The sequence below is a fragment of the Centrocercus urophasianus genome, unplaced genomic scaffold (genome assembly GCF_019232065.1).
Source record: "Centrocercus urophasianus isolate 14NV4802_14NV808 unplaced genomic scaffold, USGS_Curo_1.0 seq_14, whole genome shotgun sequence".
NCBI classification, from domain to species: Eukaryota; Metazoa; Chordata; class Aves; order Galliformes; family Phasianidae; genus Centrocercus; species Centrocercus urophasianus.
In genome coordinates, this window is record NW_024884586.1 from 18,376,798 (window position 1) to 18,398,621 (window position 21,824).

At 41.4% G+C, this 21,824-nt stretch overlaps 3 protein-coding genes across 11 annotated transcripts in view; all 3 read left to right on the forward strand.

Annotated features, from left to right (window-relative positions):
• The first annotated feature begins 96 nt into the window (after window positions 1-96).
• JMJD7 (jumonji domain containing 7) lies at window positions 97-9,670 on the forward strand. The gene is made up of 9 exons (XM_042814963.1): window positions 97-175; window positions 535-688; window positions 1,303-1,556; window positions 2,298-2,354; window positions 2,884-2,979; window positions 4,232-4,308; window positions 5,297-5,456; window positions 7,114-7,713; window positions 9,591-9,670. The coding sequence occupies exons 1-8, from the start codon at window positions 109-111 to the stop codon at window positions 7,200-7,202; spliced, it is 954 nt and encodes a 317-aa protein (XP_042670897.1). The 5' UTR covers window positions 97-108; the 3' UTR covers window positions 7,203-7,713; window positions 9,591-9,670.
• Window positions 7,733-15,416, forward strand: LOC122158327 (peroxisomal succinyl-coenzyme A thioesterase-like). Its single transcript, XM_042814962.1, has 3 exons — window positions 7,733-9,149; window positions 9,591-9,793; window positions 11,080-15,416. The coding sequence occupies exons 1-3, from the start codon at window positions 8,696-8,698 to the stop codon at window positions 11,680-11,682; spliced, it is 1,260 nt and encodes a 419-aa protein (XP_042670896.1). The 5' UTR covers window positions 7,733-8,695; the 3' UTR covers window positions 11,683-15,416.
• A 1,979-nt stretch (window positions 15,417-17,395) lies between these two features.
• PLA2G4B (phospholipase A2 group IVB) overlaps window positions 17,396-21,824 on the forward strand; it is a 47,211-nt gene continuing 42,782 nt past the window's right edge. For 6 of the 9 annotated variants that reach the window (XM_042814954.1, XM_042814958.1, XM_042814953.1 and 3 more), the window contains exons 1-2: window positions 17,396-17,547; window positions 21,065-21,229. The gene's annotated coding sequence lies outside the window, so the exon portion shown is untranslated. Of the gene's footprint in view, window positions 17,548-20,116; window positions 20,132-21,064; window positions 21,230-21,824 lie in introns of those variants that run through there. The other 3 variants (XM_042814957.1, XM_042814956.1, XM_042814955.1) reach the window with 3 other exon arrangements.

The following is a 21,824-nucleotide window of genomic DNA, read 5'->3' on the forward strand; positions in this document are numbered from 1 at the left end:
GGGGGCAGCGCTGCCCTGCCGGGGTGGCGCTGTGGGGGCTGCTTCTCCCCTCCGCTTGGGCCTGGGGCGGGGCCTGGCGAGCGGCGCCGCGTCGTGAAGCGGCGTGGCATGGCGGAAGGCGCGGCGCTTCGGGCAGTGCGGGGCTGCCTGGCCGCCTTCCCGCGTGAGGCCCGCGGTGAGCGGGGAGCCCGGAGGGAAGTGGGCGGGCGGGGTGGCCTGGAATGGCTGACGGGAGCCTTTCTAGGTGACTTTCCTTTGCATAAAGTAGCAAAGCACCGATCTGTCTTCCGAAAACCTTCTTTCTTTTTTGCGGTATCTGCATTGTTGGCTGCTGTAGCGCGCTTCGGCTCGCCACGCGGTGCAGCCTTCGTGGGCCGCCGCCCCTCTGCGCGGGGGCCGCCCGGCACCAGAGTGCTCTGCAGCCATATCCGTGCCTTTGAACAGAGCGACTGCGCTGCTCGCTTTTGGTGGCTGGGAGTTGGAAGCTAGTTAGCGTTCTGACAGACTAAAGCTGCTTCTCGTTTGCTTGGACAGAGCTGGGGTGGATGGAGTCCGTTCCGTATCTTGATAGGCCTCCGTCCCCGCTGGAGTTCTATCGAGAGTGGGTGAGCCCAAATAAACCCTGCATCATCCGGAATGCTATTGGCTGCTGGCCAGCACTGCACAAATGGACCTTGGCGTACCTCAGGTATGGGAGGGCTCCTGGGCGTCACCCAGCGGGAATTTGCGGCCGTGAAAGGCCTGTTGTGCACTCGCTTCTGTTGCTCGGTTGTCCCAGTGTCCTCTGTGGGTCTATATAAAAGCAGCATTCACTCTTCGTCTCGCCCCAACATTTGAAACTCAAGAATAGTTTTCATCGTACAAACACAGTGCCCCCATCAGCTCAGATTGAGCAGGAAGGGCAGGATTGTAACTGCAGTCAACCAACAGGCTGCGTTATCAAAACCAAGGCAGACTGATCTGCTCATGACCAGCTGCATCTTGGCATAAGTCATGAACAGAAAGAAGAACTGAAGGGGGCCCTCTTTCTGCCTCTGCTGAGGACCAGGGAGCCTCTTTGTTGTTCTCACCTGTTACAGATGGGTGAATTCAGAGAGGCAGGAGATATTCCTCTTGCCCTGACTGCAGAGAGCAATTAGAACAGGTTGTCAGTGTCCTTATTAGGCAGTAGAAAGTCTTGTCCAGAGACCCATCTGTGAAAGGCCGGGTTTCTTCTGCTGTCTGTGGAATGAGTTGTTCAAGTAACTAGTATCCATAGGAGTGAATTAAGGTCTGGCTGTAAACTTCTGATTTATTTTGCAGGGAGGTAGTGGGCCACAAGGTAGTGAGCGTGGCAGTAACACCAAATGGTTATGCAGATGCAGTGTTCCATGACCGTTTTGTCATGCCAGAAGAGCGCCAAATGCCTTTCATGGACTTTTTGGACATTGTGGAGAAGAAAGTGACCTCTCCCAATGTATTCTATGTGCAGAAGCAGTGTTCAAACCTTACTGAGGAGTTTCCTGAACTGATCTGCGATGTGCAGCCTGATATACCGTGGATGAGTGAGGCTCTGGGTAAACTTTCTGTTTCTCCCATGCTGACTAACATATGCTGTATTAAGCTTTAAAACAATCACTTTGCATACATGGGGAATGATTGTTCTGTTGCTGGTTGCCACAGAATATCCTGATTTCACCCCCTCCAAAAGTTGAAGTGGTAAAATAATCTTAGTGTAATCCTAGTTTTGGGTTTGGATTACTCCAAAATCAGTGTCTCACTTTATTGGCACCATCACAGTGAAAAAATGCAGTGAGGGTGCTGTGCAGCACTTCTTTCAATATTGTGGCACTTTTTCTGATTTAGAGTCATGTTTGGACACAAATTTGTACCTAACAAATGAGTGAACACACAACCCCTCTTTTTCACAGTTGCATGTGTCTTTTCCTGTTATTGCAGAACTAAATCTCAGGACTTCAGGATGGGAAAATGAAGGGCTGTAACCATGAGTTTTGTGCGAGGTATTAATGCATTATGAAGTTTGATGGGCACTACAGTAGCTTCTTGTGTAGAAAGGTTGATGCAGCAGGGGGGTTGGAGCTTGATGATCCTTGAGGTCCCTTCCAACCCAAGCTATTCTATGAGTCTATGATTCTGTGTTTGCAGATTGCTGTTTGCAATGGAAACAGTTGTAGTTAGGAAGGAAGCTGAAGTACAGAAATAAACCAAGTTGGCAGAAAATAACATAAAATGCTTGTCAACGTGACATTCAACTTGCTTTCTTGTTGAGAATGTTTCTCTGTTCCCTAACCATATAGGGAAGAAGCCTGATGCTGTGAATTTCTGGCTCGGGGAATCAGCTGCTGTGACATCTTGTAGGTATTGTATGGCACTGTCAGTCTTTTTTGTGCTTTCAGCACAGGGTTGAGTGGGCTTGGTTTGAGGTAGTGACACAGTAGAACAGCATGTTTGAGAGGGCAGTTTTACTTTAAAACACATTTTTGCGTTCTTTCTCCTGCAGCCTTTTGCTGCTATGTTTCTGGGTGCATCTTCTGATCTTGCATCAGGCAAAACACTGATGATTTCTGTCCTGTCAGTGATGAGACTTAGGTATAAATCCAGTCAGATCTATCTGTACCAGTTCATGTGATATTATCCCGCATAGGTTTCTGTGTGTTACTGATAAAGGAGTTTGGAGTGTTCTTGGTTGAATACATTTGCTACAACATTACTGATTGTTGAACATATTGTTGATTTCCACTCCCAATTGCCACATAAAAGAGGAAGAAGCAACCTGATGATGAGAAGCTTGCACTGTCATTTTACTATCGTTTCTGATGTAGAGAAGGAAAGAGTACTGATTTTTTTTCTCTCTCTCCACATCTTTTTTCTCCTCAATCTTAGTGCATAAAGATCATTATGAGAACTTGTACTGTGTGATATCTGGAGAGAAAAGGTTTCTACTGCATCCACCAAGTGACCGTCCCTTCATTCCATACGGTACTGAATTTGCTATGCATATATGTCTAAAATCTGGAAGGGGAGATTTAAATACTGAAGGACATAAAAATGAAAGCAGAGAGAACCTGCTTATGCAGTGGTGTTCTTTCCAGTGTGTACAGAAATCTCCTATTGCATGCAGCATGTGGTTTTGTAAGACAAACATTATTCTGAGGTCAGGTTTCTGCGTCCTGTATAGGTTTATTGACATTGCCCAGAGAGGCTGTGGATTCCTCATCTGTGGAGATGTTCAAGGTCAGGTTGGATGGGGCCCTGGACAGCCTGGTCTCATATTAGATATGGAGATTGGAGGCCCTGCATGCAGAAGGGGGATTGGAGCTTGAAGATCCGTGAGGTCCCTTCCAACCCAAGCCGTTCTATGATTCTGTGATTCTATGACACTCATGGCAGTCTCTTCAGCTTCAAAATATTTGTGTCCTATATCTTGTCAGTATTTAGCACGCCATCATCTTTGGTGTTTAACACCTTTGGATTCTGCCTGATCTTTTTTTGTCTCTAGAAAAAAGCCAGGAAACTGAAAAGCAAGTTGTAATTTAATGAAATATTGAAGTTACTAACAATCCTTGAAAACGAGGGAAATGAAAAAAGAGACTCTCAAGGCAGCATTACTTTGCTTCTCCTGTTTCTCTCTTTACTTGTTTTCTTGAGTACACAATGAGTTGTTTTGTTGCAAAAGTCTGCTGACAGCTTAACAGTGTGCCTATTGAGATTTTTTTCCCCCATTCCTTGCTTTGTCAAATATCCAGATTAACTGAATGTAAAATGCCATATGGCATTGATACAGTTCTGTCTCAGTACTAGAGTGGCTCTGATATTGTAATTACACTGCTTTTATTTTGTTTACAGTGTTGTCATATAATTCATACCTTGTAAAAAAAAAGTTACTGTTAACTGAGGAGAGTGATACTCACATTTGGTAGGGTATAGGAAAAGAGTCACTGTCTTTTTGAAGTCCTTTTATAGCTTCCTGAGGGGTTGGAAAAGCCATAAGCAATGGAAGCAAAGCAGCTTGCACTGTCTGAAGCAGGTAAGAACTCCTTTAGGATAAAATGAGAAGTGAGAGACTAACCACAAGATGTGAACAGCTCTGGTGGTGGCTATCTTGCTAGGCTGATCTAAGAAGAAAATGGAAAATAGAATGCTGTCTTTTTTCTTAATTGTGTGTGCCTTTGTTTTAGTATCTCTGAGTGCAACTCTCAGTTGTGCCAGTTAATTCTTTCTGTGATTCCAGAGCTCTATCAGGCCGCAACTTACAAAGTATCAGAAGATGGCTCATTTGAAATTGTGGATGAGAAGACTGCAGATAAGGTAAAAATGATACAAAGAACACAGTCAGTTTCAGTTTGTAAAGTAAAGCTTTAAAGTAAAGGTTTGGACACTGCTGAGCTAACTGAGGTTTTTGATAGGTATTTAGAAATTCTTCATTGTTTAAAAGAGTAACCAGATTTGCATTTGTATTTTATTATTTGCAAAGGATATCTGGTTTCCAGGGGGAAAAATACATATACAGACTCCTCCAAAAATACACATGCACACCTGAAACCATTGATGTCACATGTTGTCTGCCTTATACCAAACTGAAATAGTTCCAGTAAATGACTTTTTAGTGGATCAACAATAAAGAAGTTGGTTTTACTTTAAAGCACTATCACCCAGTGCAATAATACATATATATCGCAATTAATAGATTGTGGTTTCTTAGTTTGTAGCAATATGTGTTTGATTAGAATATATGGACCTGGAGGCAGTTTACAAATAGTATCCTCTCTGTTTTTGCTTGTGCTATGTGCTAATGCTACAGCTGAACTCGAGCTGGGATGTTCTCTCTGTTTCCGGAGTCGTGCTCCTAGAAACTCACAGAAGCTTTCTTGTAATTCAGTGAGGTGAGGTGCTTAGGTTTGTAACCGTTGGGCATAGAAGAAGTTAGTGCAGGCAGCAGGGATGTGCAAGCCGGAAGGAGGATGTTTGGCCGTCAGGAATCAATGTAGATGAGAAGCTTTAAGAAGAGAAAGAATTCCTAAAATTTCTAAGGCATTTTGAAAGTTATGCCACAAGGTTTAAATTTGATGTTTGACATTTAGCAGCTTTTCCATAATGAGAAATACTTCACTGAAAGAGGCAGATTTTTACATCCTTGACCTATTCCCAGTTGAATGTGGAAAGCAAGCAATGCGTCATGTTTTTCTAGGCAAAATATCTGTTGCATAACTAGAAAGTTTAGCTGTCAGTTGTTTCTTTGGAATCTTGCTGGAAATGCTTGCTGTGGTTATTGCCATATACATACTCTTGCTTTTAGGTGCCCTGGATCCCCCTGGACCCATTGAACCCGAATCTGGAACAATATCCAGAGTATGCTCAGGCAAAACCTTTGCAGTGTACAGTGAAAGCTGGTGAGATGTTATACCTCCCTTCTCTCTGGTTCCACCATGTTCAGCAATCGCATGGCTGTATAGCAGGTAAAATAAATGGCATTTCCAGATACATTTTTGAACTGTGCTGGGTGTGCAGGTAGATACAGCATAGCAAAATGTAACCGATACCAAAGGTCTCTACAAAATCATCTGCCTCCTTTCAGGAAGAAATAATCTCAAAAGGAGCTGATTCTGTTCTCTGCCTTGAGAACTTCTTGAAGTCCACTTAGGTTATAGTCTTTAGGATTGTCAACAACTGTTAGGGATGTGGCAGAAAAAACAGTCTTTGTTATGAAAGCTAATTCAGTTTTTGTTTATGATATAGAGCAGTTGCCCAGTCTGCTCAGTGCAAATTTACATACACAGAAGGAACCTGCATGTAGTAAATGACATCAGCACATCAATAAAAAATGCTTTGGAGCAAGAAAAGGAAATCAGAAGGTGTATGAGTTTTGGGCATGGATGTAGACACAACATGAAAGCTGCTCCATGGTTATGTGAACTGGAATCCGCTCTGACTCTGTCTGTACTCTGTCTGTGTCTTGCTAATGAGCTCATGCTTGTTTTACTGTTCCCCTGTGCTTATCGAAAGTCTTGCCTTCTCTTTCTTTGTAGGATGTATCTTCATCTTTCTGTTTTTTTCTTTTTCCCTCCTTTCCCAAGAATGTTTAAGAATTTCAAGTATTGCGTGTGGAGGAGTGGGAATGGGTGGGAGCTAGTATGAAGCATTATCATTATGTCCTATAAATTTTGCCAGGTTTGCAGAAGCTTTTTTACTATCCTTTGCTTAGAGTAATTCTGCCTGCCCAGGCAAAGTAAATAAAGTGTTGTGAATAACAAGATTAGTATTTGTGCTACAGTGCAAATATTGGAAGCCATTTTTTTTTTAGCATCAGTGATACCATGATAGAAAGACAAGCTAGCTGTAAAGTAGTATTTCCAGTTGTTTTCCCCAGTACTGCTGCATCAATCCTTGAAGACTGCTTAGAAAAAGTAGAGTTGTTTCCAGCTGAAAGCTTCTGGCCACTCTTTTTTTTTCTGTCTAACAAATACTAAAGGGTTGCTGTGTTTATTTGGCCTGTTAGCTGTTAACTGCACTGCAGTCTGTATATGCTTGGAAAATCAATGTTGTCTGGATTTGGTCCAGTGAGTGTCTGAAACTAGTGTATATTCTTCTCCAAGAACCATTGGTACAGTTTTATACTGCTTGGTTTATTGTTTAATTTTTTTTTAGCAGACATTACACCAAATTTAAATGAGACACAGAATTATGGCACTGTCTCATTAATGACCGTTCTAAAGTAATGGTGAGTTTGCCGTCTGTTACACACTCAGAAAAGGAAAAGTTTCTACCTAGATATTAAACTTTGCAGGGTGTTTGCTGGTTTTGATCTATATAGAAGCAGACGTGTTGTGTTCATATAGAGTTTGCCTAATGTTGCTCCAAGGAATTCCCAGTGTAAAGTCTGAAGAGGAGTTAGTTTGGTTAAGACAGAGTTGCATTGGCAGCGCTGCTAAAGAACTCAAATATTTGCTTACCTTATGTTTGGCTGTAGTCACAGTTCTGCTCATTTCAAAGTTTGGTCACTAAGAACGGGAAACCTTTACTAGCTGGGCTGTCTAAAACTGTCTGTAAACATGCTTGCAAATCATTACGTTACAGCTTTAGGAATGCCTTTCTTTTTTTTTTTTTCCTCCTCAGTGAATTATTGGTATGACATGGAATATGACCTAAAGTACAGCTATTATCAACTGCTAGATTGTCTTACAAAAGCTGTGAAAGTGTTATAACAGAGGTGGAACACTGGAACTTGCAGTTTCTCTCTTGTGTGATGCAGTCATCAGCGTCTGTGACTGGAATTGGAGCATGATACAAGTGAAAAAAGCTAAGCACTGAATTACTCAACATCTGTTGGACAAATCATGGCTATTTTGTTTGATTTCAGAATCTCGGGTCAATTGGCCAGATTTTCTGGCTTGTAAGAAGAAGGTTTGGCATCAGAATTTTTAGATCTTTGCACATTGCATTGGTGATGGCGAGCAAAATAAAATTTGAAGGGAAGGAATCTGGGTTTTCGAAATCCCTAAACAGAAACCATGACATTCATTCAGATCTACAGGTTGTTTTCCTAACAAGCCAAATGGACAAGGAAGGATCTGCTCTGCTACCCCCATGCATCAGGCTGCACCGGTTCAAACACATCTGTTCGGCTTAAGGCTAAAGGCATGTCTGGTTGTGTTTCATTAAGTTCAGTGGCTGTGGTGTTTTGATGGTGAGAAATTACAACTTCTGCAATAAAAGGTCAGTTTAAAAGCTTACATTGGTGCTAATTCTGACATCTTTCAAACAGTGTGATGCATACGATCATCTAGAAGGATATGGAAATGACAGTGGTGGCAGCTGTCCCTGTTAATCCGTGTTTTCATTACCTGTTTTGATTTTGTTTTACTTTCATATTTAAATGTAGTTTCATTCTCTTACACCCTCGGTGGTTTTAGAGTTCCTTTTGCCATGCCTGCAGTAAGTCTGGATATCACCTGTGGGCTTGTGATTGGACATGGTTTAGCAGTTTGTGGGGAGATGACTGGGAAGTACTTTTATCACCAGCCTAACACGCAGTCAGTCAAGTTGTGTTAGCCAGGAACTTGTTCCTATAGCCTTAATTCTGCTCTGTATTTCCACTGAACAAGATGAGTCTTCTCACTACATGTCTGAGACTTGCAGGGCAGGAATGCAAGGCTATTAAATAGACGGATATTGCAAAAATGTAATAATGTTGTTTAGGATTGGTGGAGGTTGGTATTTATCAGCCAGCCAATCTTCAAAGATTCATTAAAAACGTAGGAAATGTATTTCACATGTGTTAGTCAGGAAAATACAGATACCCTTTAGAGAAGATTGACTGCTGTGAAGAAAAAAATCTACAAAGGCAGCTGGCACAAGACAATGCGATTGTCTTTTTTTGCCATTTGAGATTCAGAGTTACTAGTTTAATCTTTATATGTCCTGAACTAAAATGCATGCCAGGAGGAAGTGACAACTTGTGTCCCTGCAGGTCAGTTTTTACAGGACATCTGAGACAATGTGTTTGGAGCCGAGCATACTCTGAACTGCATCTCCCAGCAGCCCTTGCTTGCTGACGGGAGGAAGCTGTCGCTCTGCTTCCTTCTGGACTTTGGCAGAGACTTTAAGCCTGGAAAGCCGCAGGCTCCCGGCATTCGCATTTCACACAGCCCGAGTCTTACCAAAAGCAGCAGGCTCCTCTCCCCTCCCACGGAGCCCGATGGCGGTGCAGGTGACCGTTCTGCCTTCTCTCAGGTGTCTGTTCGACGACCCCGTTCAGATCCGTGTGACGGGACTCGTGCCGCAGCAGAGGGTCACGCTCAGAGCCTGCCTTCTGGATGAGGGTGGGGAGCTCTTCCAAGCCCACGCTCACTACAGGGCTGATGGCACTGGGGAGCTTGATCTGACCCACTGCCCAGCACTGGGGGGCAGCTATTCTGGAGTGGAGCCCATGGGATTGCTGTGGTCTCTGCAGTCCAAAACACCATATAAGCGGCTGGCAAAGAGGAACGTCCTGACCCCTTTCTGTGTAGACTTGGAAGTATATGAGGGCCATGGGGACATGAGCCGGTTGCTGGGAAAATGCACCCATGAGCGGTGCTTTTTAGGAGAGGGAGTGAAGAGGATTTCAGTCAGAGAAGGTCGGCTTAAAGCAACTCTCTTCCTCCCTCCTGGTGAGTTTTAATCCCATTCTGTTTTTCTGTGCGTTCCCTGTGGCCCCTGGATACACTCAGCAAGCCGGAGTAAGGCCCCTGTTAATGGTTCCCTCAGCTAGGGAACTAGGCACTAGGGTGAATTCAGCTTCATAAATAACAGAGAACTGATCAGTGGAGAGAGAATCTGGAAGTCAGATTCCATACTCTGTGCTGCTTATAGAAATGTTTGAGATAATCCATAGAGGAGACTTGCAGTGATATATCCTTAAGGAAATAGTACTTGTCAGTGACACTGATTGTGTGTGTGCCTGAGAATTGACATGTAAAGATTCAGAGGATGATTTCCTTTTGATACCTGCTGGATTTTGAGTGGTTGCTACTGGAGGGACAACTCTAGAAACTTTTCTCTGTGAGTCTGTATATATATATATATATAAATATATATTGCTTTCATTGCAGGGCCTGGACCATTCCCTGGTCTTATTGATCTGTATGGATCTGGAGGAGGACTTGTTGAATACAGAGCAAGTCTTCTGGCTAGCAGAGGCTTTGTGACTCTAGCTCTGGCTTACATGGCCTTTGAAGATCTGCCTGCTATGCCACAGATTCTTGAACTGGATTATTTTCAGGAGGCTATAGACTTTTTGCATAAGCAGCAGCAGGTAGGAGACAAATTATGGTACTCTTCCTACTGTAAACTATTTTCTAATTGCTTAGTGTGAAATGCTGTACATCACTGAATGTAGCTGAGTTTCCGAGGTGAAGAGGGAGACAGCATGTCTGAAAGGCAGGATAATCTTAAATGGAAAAGAACGTGCCTCAGCTCCAGTTTTGCAGGTAGTTGGATAATTGCTTTGCAGAGCACCTTATGGCCACCTGTGGAATGTTATTATGCGAACCAGTATTTGTATAAGATTTACATCAAAACAGTTGCTGGACTAGTGCTGCTTAGGCAGATGATCTTATTTTTTTACAAGATTTTAGAAGAGAAAAAATCCATTGACTTATTCCACTATTTCTGAGATATAGATTTTTGATTCTGACAAAGTTTCATAGGGCAGGAACAGAACACTAACAACAGAATCTCTTGAAGCTGCGGAATGGGAGAGAATGCCTTGTTTTTAAATGCTGGGATTATATTTGAGTAAGTACCTGGAATGAAAAAAATACTCCTATAGCGATATATCATTATACTTAAAGTAAAAGAGACTATAAGAAGTATAATTTAATCTTTGAATGGAATGCTACTTAATGTGGTGTTAACAAAATTATTGTTTGCTGGCACATGAATACCAGGGATTTAGTCAGTTTTGAGAGCAAAATTCAACCTTGCAGTTTGTGTTGTTTCTCATAGAGCTGTGAAACTTCCAGAGTGTCTTACAGGATAAGGGCACATTACAAGTGAATCTGTTCTGAAGAGCCTTCACTATAATTAAGTTCATTTAAACAGTTGTTGAATTTATTCAGCCTCAAGCATAATGAACTTTATGTGCTCCAAGATGTAACAGAAGTTAATAGGTCAACTGTAGCAGAGTTTTGAAAAACAATGTCAAGAAAGACAATCAAAGCAAGTAAACCTATGGAAGAGTGTTTTTTCACATGGGGCCTGAAGAGAGAAGATTAAGATGAGTTTCTGGAGGCAAGAGCAGTAAAATTACAGCACTGAGGGGAAGTATCAAGCCAGGACGCTGAAGAAGCAAAGAGGTTTTGTCTATGGAGTTAACCAAGAAGAAAATGTGTTAGAGGGGAGGAGATGTTGAGGAGCTGTAGAATTCATAGTTGCTCTTATGAGGGAATCAGTAAGGGGTTGATAGTACCCAAACGGAGAAAAGGAATGGGTAAAAAAAAATAGGAGATTTTAATGAAGAGTAAAGAAGCAAAAGGAGAGATGTTATGCCAGCCCAGGATATGAGTAGTTGATAATGGCTGTTTCATAACTGTCTTTCAGGTGAAAGATGCTGGGATTGGCGTTTTGGGCTTGTCTAAAGGAGCTGATCTAGCCCTTTCCATGGCCACGTTTCTACCTGGCATCAAGGCAGCTGTCAGCATATCTGGAAGTGGCTTAAATTCTTTCATTCCCCTAAGGGGAGATGGCTTCACTATTCCTGCCCACCCATATGACTTGGGGAGAATGAAGACCAGTGAGGAGTCTGGTCTTGTAGATTTTTCAGATATCCTAGATGATCACAGAGACCCAGCGACTTGGGATAGTCGCATTCCCGTGGAGAAGTCCTTGGCCAAGTTCCTTTTCCTGTCAGGGCTGGATGACAAGAACTGGAAAAGTGACCTTTACTGCCGGGATGCTGTTCAGCGCCTTAATCAGTGTGGACAGAAGGCGGAGTTTTGCTCCTATTCTGGAGCAGGGCACCTTTTGGAGCCACCATATCTGCCTCTGTGCCAGTCTTCAATCCACAAAGTGCTTGGGGTGTTTGTGCAGTGGGGAGGGCAGTGGAGGGAGCATGCCAGAGCACAAGAAGATGCCTGGCACAGGATACAGGCCTTTTTCTGGAAACACCTGATGAAATCAGACATTCCTAAGAGCCACCTGTAGTAGAGGTGTTGCTGTCAGCAGTGGCGGCAGGATTAGTATTTCATTTCTTACTGTATTATGGCCAAAATCTTCCTGAATAATTTCCCATTTTTGAGTACTATCTTGCCCCCAGGTGCAGTGTAGACTGACACCATCTGATCTGCCTGTGTGCTGGAGAAGACCCAGCATGGTGACATGCAGGTTGCATTTGTACTGAGCTGGCTTTGCCTTCAGTCTCTGTTCCTCTCCCCTTGCAGCAGAAAATACTCTCAAAGGAGAGACCTCCATTGAATTGTGCTACACCTTTAATTAACCCAGATACAAACAGTGGCTTTTTGGAATAATGCATCAGTACATGCACTTACCTTTCCTCTTGGTATATTATGTGCTCACATTTTTATAGGAAAATGGTGCTACATTTTGGATCCCAGCTGAGTGAAGTGCAGAAGTAACATTTGTTTCTGATACTTCAAAAACCAGAAGAAATAAATCTTATTGAGGTTACAATGGTAGTATCTCCTGCTGATTCCAGATATGCATGTCAGTATAGTATACATGTCAGACTGAAGTTTGCACTGCTCTACTCAATAAATAAAATGTGTCTGTGTGTACGCACAGTTTACTTGAAATTACCTGAACGAAGGCTTTGCCTGTCTTAATGCCTGTAAATACACAGGCAGTGATCCCAGTGTAGTCACAAGCTGTCTCTTTGCTTGGCTGAAGAGTTCCTATGCAGTTCTTAACCTCTTACTACTAGGAGGAGGGGGAAAATTTGTGGAGTACTTTGCACTCTGCTCAAAATGGGAGTGATGTAGGTGTGTTAAGTACCTGCTTTTGAATGTTGAAGCTCAGTTTATCCCTGTAATCCCATTCTGACCACAGAAGGAAGTAGGAGATGGGTGTCTGTCTTTGAGGCAGCAAAACCTCACCTTGGAGAGAGCACAAATTCCTGCTGAGAGGAATTCCTGCCCCCAAGGAGCCCAGATCCTGCTGAAGGCAGGATTGTAGCCTCAGTTTTCTCACCTCAGGGAGCAATGCTTGGACCTTAAGGGGCTGTGGACTCTAATGCAATATATCTGATGCAGAGTGTGCTCCCTCACGTACTTCCAATTTCTTGCCCCTTCCTCAGGAGGTGGCTGGATATTTCTCAGCAGAGATCTCTCTCCTGGTCACCCATACAGGTGATCTATAAGAATTTCTGTTATTACATCTTCATTTCAGTTTGTGCTCTGTGCATCTGCATTCTGCACAAATGGTAGCTGGTGAATGGGTAGGACCTGGCAGAAGAACAACATGTGGCAACAAGGGAACACAAATGCATTTAAGCAGTTCAGATTGGACAATTGGACATTCTTTTCTCCGTTATTTTTCTGTTTTATTAAAGTAAAAAAAAATCTGGGTTATTCATCCAGATTTGTCTCAGGCTCAGCGTGCTGTGTTATGCGGTTTTCTGGGAGATGAATGGTTTTGTTCTTTTGTTTTTACTGAATACAGTGAGGCTTATGCAGTACAGTGTGTTCTGTGGTGTAACTCACATCTGTTTTAATCCCTTCTGAGATGAAGACATACTTTCTCAGTCTTCAGTGGGCAGTTTATAGATGTACATTTTGAATCACAATATTGTGAGCTGCTGAAAAGATACATTTCACTATAGGAAACTACTACTGAAGGAAAAATACTTTTAATCAGTACGTGTACAACGTTGTCAGTGGTGCTTTCATACAGTCTGTTAAGTTGCCACATTCAGCAGTCACATTCAAGAAGAACAGTGTTGAAACGAGGTAGGAGAAAGCTGTGACGTGATTCCATTGATGATGGTAGCACACAGGACCTCTTTGTTTTGTCACTCTGAAATTAAAGCTTTGCCAGCCAATTGAAAGCTCTGTATTTACCACATGGGTGGTGTCTGGCAAGAATGACTGAAAAGACTGATTAAGCAGTAAAAAGACTGAAAAGGGCGATTTAGCTGAATCGGTGCCATGTTCAAACAAGAAAATATGTCAGCCGGTTCTGTTGTGCAGGGTGTTCTTTTAAAATCAGCTGGCCTTTGCAGAAACTCAGGTTTTAAAGTTATCTTTGGGAAATAGAAACTGGAAACCAAAGGGAGACTAATATCAAGTAATTGGAAGTGGCTTATTTTCAATGAAATGCTTATGTTTGTTCTTGAGCATATTCTGCAGTGTTTTGCACAATGGTTTGAATTCTTAGCATTTCTTCTGCTGAAGAGGTAGTTTAGACAAGTGGGGCTAAGATGACATTTTTCTGAGTTGGAGATGAAGATTCTACCAATGGCAGAAGCTTTGTGCATCTTCTCCAGGCTTGCAGAGTATGGGCAATGTTATTCAAGGATGATGGGAAAGGTATTTAATTACAGGTTATTGATCTTTACCTGCAAAAGAGAGTCCACGCTAAGCACAACTGATAAAACCAATAAAATGGAGATCAGAAGATCAGTAAAAGAGCAGAAATCTTTTCTTGTAATTTGCTTGTAACTGAAGAGTGCTTCAGATGAAATAGCACATCAGAAGATTCACTTGAACAAAAAGATCTCAGCTTGATGCTTGCATCAGTCCTGCTTTTGTTTAGCGCTGTGCACTACGTGTCTATTAAGAGAATGAGAAGAGCTTCCTAAGAAACTGAGAAGCAGTCTCACACATAAACAGCTACAAATAAGTTTGTTAAAAGGGAATGATACATCTTGCAATGCTCTTTTTGGGCAATATCATTTCCATAGCTCATTTGTAATTGGGCAACAATACAGACTGCTGAATTGTCACTGCATCTTTCAGGTTTTCCTTCTTTGCTCTGGTTGAACTTGTGGTCTCTCGGCATGGAAAGGCAACTAACCCAAAGAGAATGTAAATGCTGTGAAAAAAATCCCATCTGTGATTTGAATCTCTTTATTCTCTACTGTAGCCTTACTGCCCAGCACCTCTGAATCTGATGTAATCTGGGTGAACGTGATCTGGGCTATGTGACATGCATATAGCTTATTATTTTAAAGTAGCTGTCAGTGAAGCAGGCCACAGGCTGTTGGCACACTGTGAGACCTTTGGATATAGCCTTACTTTTTCATTGTGGGCTTTCTGTGTCACAATGCAGTTTTTCTTTGCATAGCTCCATCTGACTCTTAATAGCCCTTCAGAAAAAGCTCCAGGGACTTCTGGTCAGGAGCACCAGGTTGAAATAATTTGAGCATGGCATGAGGCAACGAACCCTGCATTTTTCAAGGCTCCTTGAAAAAGCTTATGAGACCGACCTTTCTTTCATGGGTTCTTTCCCCATACTTTGCTGGGTATGTTCTTAGGCTCTGTGTAGTTGACAAAGAAAGAAAACCCTTGAAACTCTTCAGCAGATACCTAAAAGTACCAGGTACAATTATTTGTATGTAAGCTAAAGCTGATCCTGAAGCATTTTTGATGTATGTAAGGTATAACTCAGAGGAAACTTCAGGGTGAAAGGAATCCCATTGTCTCTATTAGAGGAGAGTGAACCACAATTACAGGAGAGGTAAAACATCTTTGAGAAAGTACCTGTACATTGAGGCCTCTGCAAAAGTACTGAACAGTGGAGATTTTGGTGGAATTTTACTAGGAGCTGCTCTGAACAAGGAGACTTCTGTGTAAATGTGCTCCTGTAACCGTAGTAGTTTCTTACCAAGGAGCATCTCTGCATGGCTTCTGAAAGCAGGGCTGTTTCTCAGCCAAAGGGTGGAAGGAATGAAATGAAAGATGAGAATATGCGTTGTGAGGTGTGATGAGAAGTGGCCTTTCCCCATCTGCCCTTTCAGTTTCGTGTGTGTATCTGGAAGTCTAAGGATGATCAGGGAAGATCACTTTTTTTTCTTTTTTAAGTTCAAAGCTTACTCAGTCCTCTGTAATTATCATTTGTTTTCAAGCTCTAGGATAAAACAACTTTTTAATGACAAAAACCATTCAAAACTTCGACTGTAGTAATATTTTGCTAAGAATTTTGTAATGCAACCATTTCAGAAAAAAAAAATCCCCCTTCTGCACTTTTTAGTGCTCTATGTATGTAATTTGGAAAAGGAATCTGAGCCAAATGTAGCGCAGAGAAAGTGATATTTTGAGTGAAGCTTTGCTAGAAGGAATATTAATGTTTCCAATGAACTAACACCCTTTGCAGCATTTCCTGCAAAACGTCACTGTAATTTATCATTGTCCAGGCCAAAATACAGGAAAGCTAAAACTCAGTGTTTTTCAGAGTAAAAAAAAATTGTTTGTGAAAGATAAAGATGTGCCTTGACTCTAGATACCCCCTGGGGAAAATAATTAATGAGTTGTATTCTATTAATGTAGGCTTATATCTGTGACTCAAACCACTGAACATCTAACATCTTGCATTTTGACTGTGAATTAAGTCTATATTAAAGTAAATTCAGTTGAAATTGTGGACATGTGCTCCAGGCTAGCTCTGGTAAGAGTACCTTGCACTGGAGAGTGAAACCATGCCTTTTAGAGTTTCTGTGGCCTTGTATTAATCCAAGGTAACTATAGCAGTGCTTTTAGTTATAACTAGTGTGGCTGATTCTGAGTTCTGCTGCAGTAATCAGCTAGTTTGAGCGTGTCACTGTGTAAGGGAGCTGGTAGGTCTCAGAAGTGCTGAGGCTGGGTACAGGACCAAGTGTTGGCTCAAAAGACAAACTGCTAGGTCTGGGCAAGAACAAAATGCTGGAGAAGTCATTAGTGTCGCACTAGCAGAAAATAGCTATCTGTAGAGCATTCTTGTTCATACCCAGACTGTTTGATTTTCAATTTCTGTTGCTAGAAATTGCAGCTCCAGGAAAATCAGATTACCTCTTTGCATGACATCAGAGAAGTACATTGGTAGCAATGCAATTTATACATAGTGGTGTATACAAGTGATACATTTTGTCTTTAAGATGGAAGGGCTGATCATTCAATCTGCTATCTCTGATGCTCTGAGAATCTACTTTGCAGGTTGGTTTGAGGTTACTTTGAATACATACACTGTTTATGAATTCTGGATGCTAAGATTAAGAATTCAAGCACTTGGCAGTGACATAGAGGTCAGTGCATGACACTGCAGAATTTGGGAATGACGGTATGAGCTGGACTCGGTGCATTTGGCCTGCTGACCAGTCGTTGGTTCTTGCCAGAAATGGTGTGAGATGAATACCAATCTACTATGCTCCTTTGTGCTACTGACAGAATATTGCTAGTTCTAGGTATAAATCCTAAAGTAAATAAAATATATTTCTCCTTCACTTCTACTGTATCAACTATGTTTTCTATTGATCCTCAAGCATTTTCTTTTTGTAAGGACTCTTTTGAGAGTAGACCTCCTCTCTGATAGATGCTGCAGAAACAAACCCACTCCACATGACTTACCATCACACCAGTATACAAGGTACTGATTACTGCAGTGGACAAATTTATGTAAGTTATCCATCAAGATTGACTAAACGTGAAGACTCTGTCTCTCCCATTCAGCGTCTCAGAACTGCAAATTATGTGAAACTAAGAGTATTTTGGAGAATTACCACTATGGACTTGTCCTGTTCTTGGACTTTTCTGTGAACATCTCTTTTGACCATTGACAGAACAAGGATGCTGGACTAAATGGTCTTTTGAGCTGATGAAGAGAAATCCATTTTTGCTTGCATGTTTACTGTGGTTTTTTTTCTTCTTTTTCTTTTTTTTTTTTTGTTTTGAAAATTAAATATTTTCTATGTCTTTCTTGACAGAGTTGATTGTTATCTTCCCTCAAATCCCCAGCATGCAGCTCTGGACTGCTGCCAAGGGCTGCAGAGAAAACACATTGCTTTGTCTTCATGGTTGTTCTAGCAGAATGTGCACTGTCTGATGGAAAGTGGAACACGATCATGTTGCTTTCCAGTGAAAGGTATGTTTGTAAGGTCCTTATGTACTGATAAGCATGTTTTTTCACCTTTCAGGATAAGTTTGCAAGTGGCAGTTTATGTAGGGGGATTACATAGGGGGATTCTTCTCTCAACTGCATGACAATTGGTGCAGATATAATAAAAAGAAATCTTTGTGGTTATCAAACTGTACGTAGCTACAACTTTATGAAGATATGTACCTTCCTGTGCATAGTATGAGGCAGGTAAAATCCTGTAAAGTTATCTGAAGCCTTCCATGACTTACAGCCAGCCTCCTAACCTTCCTATTTTCTGTAGGTTGAATTACAATTCAAGAGGACAATATCCCTGTAAGATGAGGATCAATTTGAAAATCCTGCTTGCAGGATGGCATATTCAGTTTCTCTGCATTTGTCTGAGGTATCCCAGTTCAAAACAGGTTAAACATGTGCTTGTTTATCCTTTAAAATGGTACACACTATTCATGCCTTATATTCACAATCAGAAGAAGGGTACAGGAACCTATGACTTCCTGCAGCAAATGCATGAATACCTCAGGAGATGATGTGGTATCTCCTACTGTTTTCTGAAATGTCAACATGTCTTAGATGTTGTCTTCTGTGGAAACCAAAGGATAAATTTAACCAGTCAGTAAATGACAGTTCCAGGCATGCAGGAATGATTCCTCTGTTAGAAAAAGAAAGTAAATACTGAAACTGAAATTTTTTTGTGGGAAGAAACAGATTCCAATATGAGAGAAATTAGTAGAGTTTTGAAAGGAAAGGTAAGGAGGCTAAGATGCATACCTCTGCTCTGCCTGGTCACACTCTCCCACTTTTCTGATCAGCAAGTTGTTTATTTTACCTGTAAAAGTCTTGAATTTTATTCTACATTAGAGCAGCAAGTTTTGAAATTTTGGTATTGAAAGCTTTATTTTATCGGCCAATGCCTGACACGTCATACAATGTGAAGTTAGTCTTTTACTAATTGAGTTTCCTTAGGATACTTGACTGTTGTTTAGGGTACTTGTGCCCTGTGTTTCCCTGACTGCATCTGGAATATTGTGCCCATGCCCAGAAGAGGGATGAGGAGGACTGGAGACATGCATTATCTTTTTTTCTTTTGTTCAATTTTCTCTGGCTTTGAAGTATATTTTGCATAGCCTGAAGAATCACTGTACATCAGTAAAAGAACTGCTTCAAAAAAGCCAACATAAGTGGGCTTTTCACCTTTTGACACCTGAAAGAAAGCCTTGATCGTGAAGAGCACCTAGGAGTTCCTAAGCAGAGAGAGTTTAATTGTACTTGGGCCAGAGCTGCCTCCTTTCTTTCCTTAATTTTCTGTTTTATTTGTTTTCTGGGCATTTTTTCTTCATCATTTTTGTCTGCCTGACTAGCCATATAGATAACACCATACACAGGACAGTAATGAGCTGAAGCAGGTAATACCTCTCTACTTGCCAATTTACAAATTTAAGAAAAATTCTTATCTTGAATTTCTGAGAACATTTGCTCTCTATCCTTTGCAAGTGCAATTTTTCCCTTTCTCTGGAGTGAGAGTAGAGTAGAAATTTTGAGGACTGACTTCTTACCCTTTTCATTCCTTTCTCATGTAAGACGGTTTGACTTTTCAGTGCTTCCATCTTCTTGTCCTGCTCCTTGCAAAAGAGTATAATTTTTCATTGTTAATGAATGTCAGTCCAGATCTCAAAGGAATGCAATTTCCTGGGCTCAGGAAGGAATCCAGAGGTTAGTCTCATAAATTCTGTGTATTCTCTGCGGCTGTTCTGACTCTTAGCCAACTTTGGCAAAAGAGTCATTTCGTTTCGCACTCATATAGTAAAACACATTTCTTTTATAACCTCCTAGCCATCTGTTCAGGCCAAATCACTGTACACAGAGCCCTGAATTGAGTAATGCCTGTGCATGTCTCAACTGCTTTCCTGTTACTCTGTAGAATAAAGTTCTCCTTATGATGTGGCATTCTTGGAAGACAAGAGCCCCTCTCCTACTACGTGTAAAAAGGAGGGGATGATTTCTCTGTTCAATGCATGCACTTAGCATGCAGAGACAAGGAGGTCCTAGATGGAAGGCGTCTTAGGATGCTATGGGCAGAAATGCAATTATCCTGGAAAGCAGAAGAATGTCTCTGCCCTTCTTGCTGTGCAAAGTTCTATGTAGGGATAGTCAGGAATGCTTTCTTCTCTGTAAGATTTTTCTTTCTGTATTTTAGGTTTTCATTAAAGAAGTATGAAAACTGAAAGCTTCCCTTTCTAATATGTTTTCATTGTTTTCGTGTCTCTAAAAGTGATAGTGTCAGGTCAAGTGTCTCCAAATAGACTTTTCAGTTGAAAAAGAGAGAGAAAAAAAAAAAAGAACAAAAAAGAAAGAAAAATCTCTGGTTTCTCAAAAGCCATTTATTATTAAAAATAAATGCTTCACTGAAGAAAGAGTTGTTTTGATCAGCATGATTTGCTTGCTTGGCAGTTCTGCAGCACCCTCAGACAGCTCTGACTTCTGCAGACCAGCAGGCACAGGGTGTACTACTACCTTGTTCGCTTCAGGGAGGAGCCACAGATCAAACCACTGCTCTGCTGCTGTCTCCGGGGTTTGATGTTTATTTCTCCCTTGTTTCTCTTTTCTCTCCTTGTTCCTCTTTTGTTCTATTCTCTTCCATTTTAGCTTATTTCACTCTGTTAGGTTTTCTGAACCTGTGTTTCTTTCTTCCCTTATTTCTTTCATTATAAAAATGCCAACTTTTGAGCTCTCATTGTGGATAAAGGTAATAAAAGGGAGTTCTGTATCTTGAAAATATCAGTATTACAGATTATTGTGATGAAGTAGGTTTGAAAGGAAGGGCAATACAACATATTTCAGTTAATACTGGAATGGACTGAAGTCTTTGTGAGTCCATTGGCTGTCTGGATTGCTGCTGCAATCTGAATCTATTCTGGGAGTGGATTGTACCAGAGAAGGAAGAGGAGTGGTGGTAGACATTTTAAACTTTCTATATTACTCTTATAGATGGAAGACTACATGTGAGGGAGATATAAAGATGTTATTTGCTCCAAGGCTGAAGGGTTCACCCTGATCTTGTGGTGTCTCTTAAACCCTCTTTGTGAAGCAAGGGAGAAATGGCAGGCACAGTGCAAACTGTTGTTGCAGAGGTGGATTTTGTCCCCAAATAAAATGTGTGACTGGAGGTGACCTTTCAAAACAGAGAGGTACAAATGCTGCCATGGCAATAATTTCTGCAGGGAAATAGAACTGCTTTCTTACCTTTTATCACTAGCAAGTGTCTGTTTACATATGTGGATGAAGTTTGCTTGATTGAGAGAGAGACTGTGTCCTTGCCAGCTATGAATGTCCAGTGTATCCTTGGTTTACTGCCATCCTGTGAAAAACATCAGCAAATCTTGAACATTAGTCTGGATTCAGGTTTTCTGACAGCTGAATGTCTCCTGCTCTTGTAAAAAAGTTTTCTTTCCCCTTCTGAGGAAGAGAGGCAGTATCAGTCTGTTGTATCAGGTTCTTTTTTCAGCTCACCAGGTGCTGTCCTGAACACCGTCTTCAGGATTTTGGACCATGAGACTATTGTGATACAAGATTTCACATCCTGGAAGCCTTCCAGTCAAAATTAATGGGATTTTACACAGATGGTAGATTGATGTCAGAGTGATCAGAATCTTGTGGAAATAAATGCTGAGTGAGTACAGAGATTTTTTTTTTCTTCTTTCCACAGTCTAAAATCATGCTTTACCAGATAGGTATGTAATCAGTAGCAGAGCAGTGGGAGCTTATGTTTTGGTGCAAAACCCATTTCTCTGCGTAGTGATTATGTGCAGCAACTATTTACTGTTGAAACTCTGTTCTGGCTGTTAAAATCTACTCTGGAGTTTCACTGGTACATGGCCTTCAGCTGACCTTTTGTGCAAGAACGTAGTTCATCTGAACCCAGCAGAAAGATCAAATACTTTCTCAGCTATGGAAGAAGATAGCAGTAAAAGAAAGAGTAATGAAAGATACAGGGGCATGCAAAGACCAATAGAAGCAAATTTATGTTTATAAATATACCAGTTTCATGTATGTGTTGATGACAGGACTTTTTCTTCCCTATATAGTCATCAGGATCTATCTACAGCTCCAGCACTCTGGAAATGATGTCTCATTGATGCTTCATGCTTAATTAGTATCAGTTAGTGCTGACTGGAAAGAAAGGGAAAATAATGAACTCCATTCTATCAGATGAATGCATCATGTTAAAGATAAGATTTGATGTGAGATGATTTAATTCTTCTATT

Bases quoted from the DNA above. Each gene is read 5' to 3' on its own strand.
- JMJD7 (XM_042814963.1), top strand. From the start codon at position 109: ATGGCGGAAGGCGCGGCGCTTCGGGCAGTGCGGGGCTGCCTGGCCGCC. The intron at 2,355-2,883 runs GTAGGTATTGTA...CCTCAATCTTAG, and splicing joins ATCAGCTGCTGTGACATCTT to TGCATAAAGATCATTATGAG. The intron at 4,309-5,296 runs GTAAAAATGATA...TCTTGCTTTTAG, and splicing joins ATGAGAAGACTGCAGATAAG to GTGCCCTGGATCCCCCTGGA.
- LOC122158327 (XM_042814962.1), top strand. From the start codon at position 8,696: ATGGCGGTGCAGGTGACCGTTCTGCCTTCTCTCAGGTGTCTGTTCGAC. The intron at 9,150-9,590 runs GTGAGTTTTAAT...CTTTCATTGCAG, and splicing joins AACTCTCTTCCTCCCTCCTG to GGCCTGGACCATTCCCTGGT. The intron at 9,794-11,079 runs GTAGGAGACAAA...ACTGTCTTTCAG, and splicing joins TTTTGCATAAGCAGCAGCAG to GTGAAAGATGCTGGGATTGG.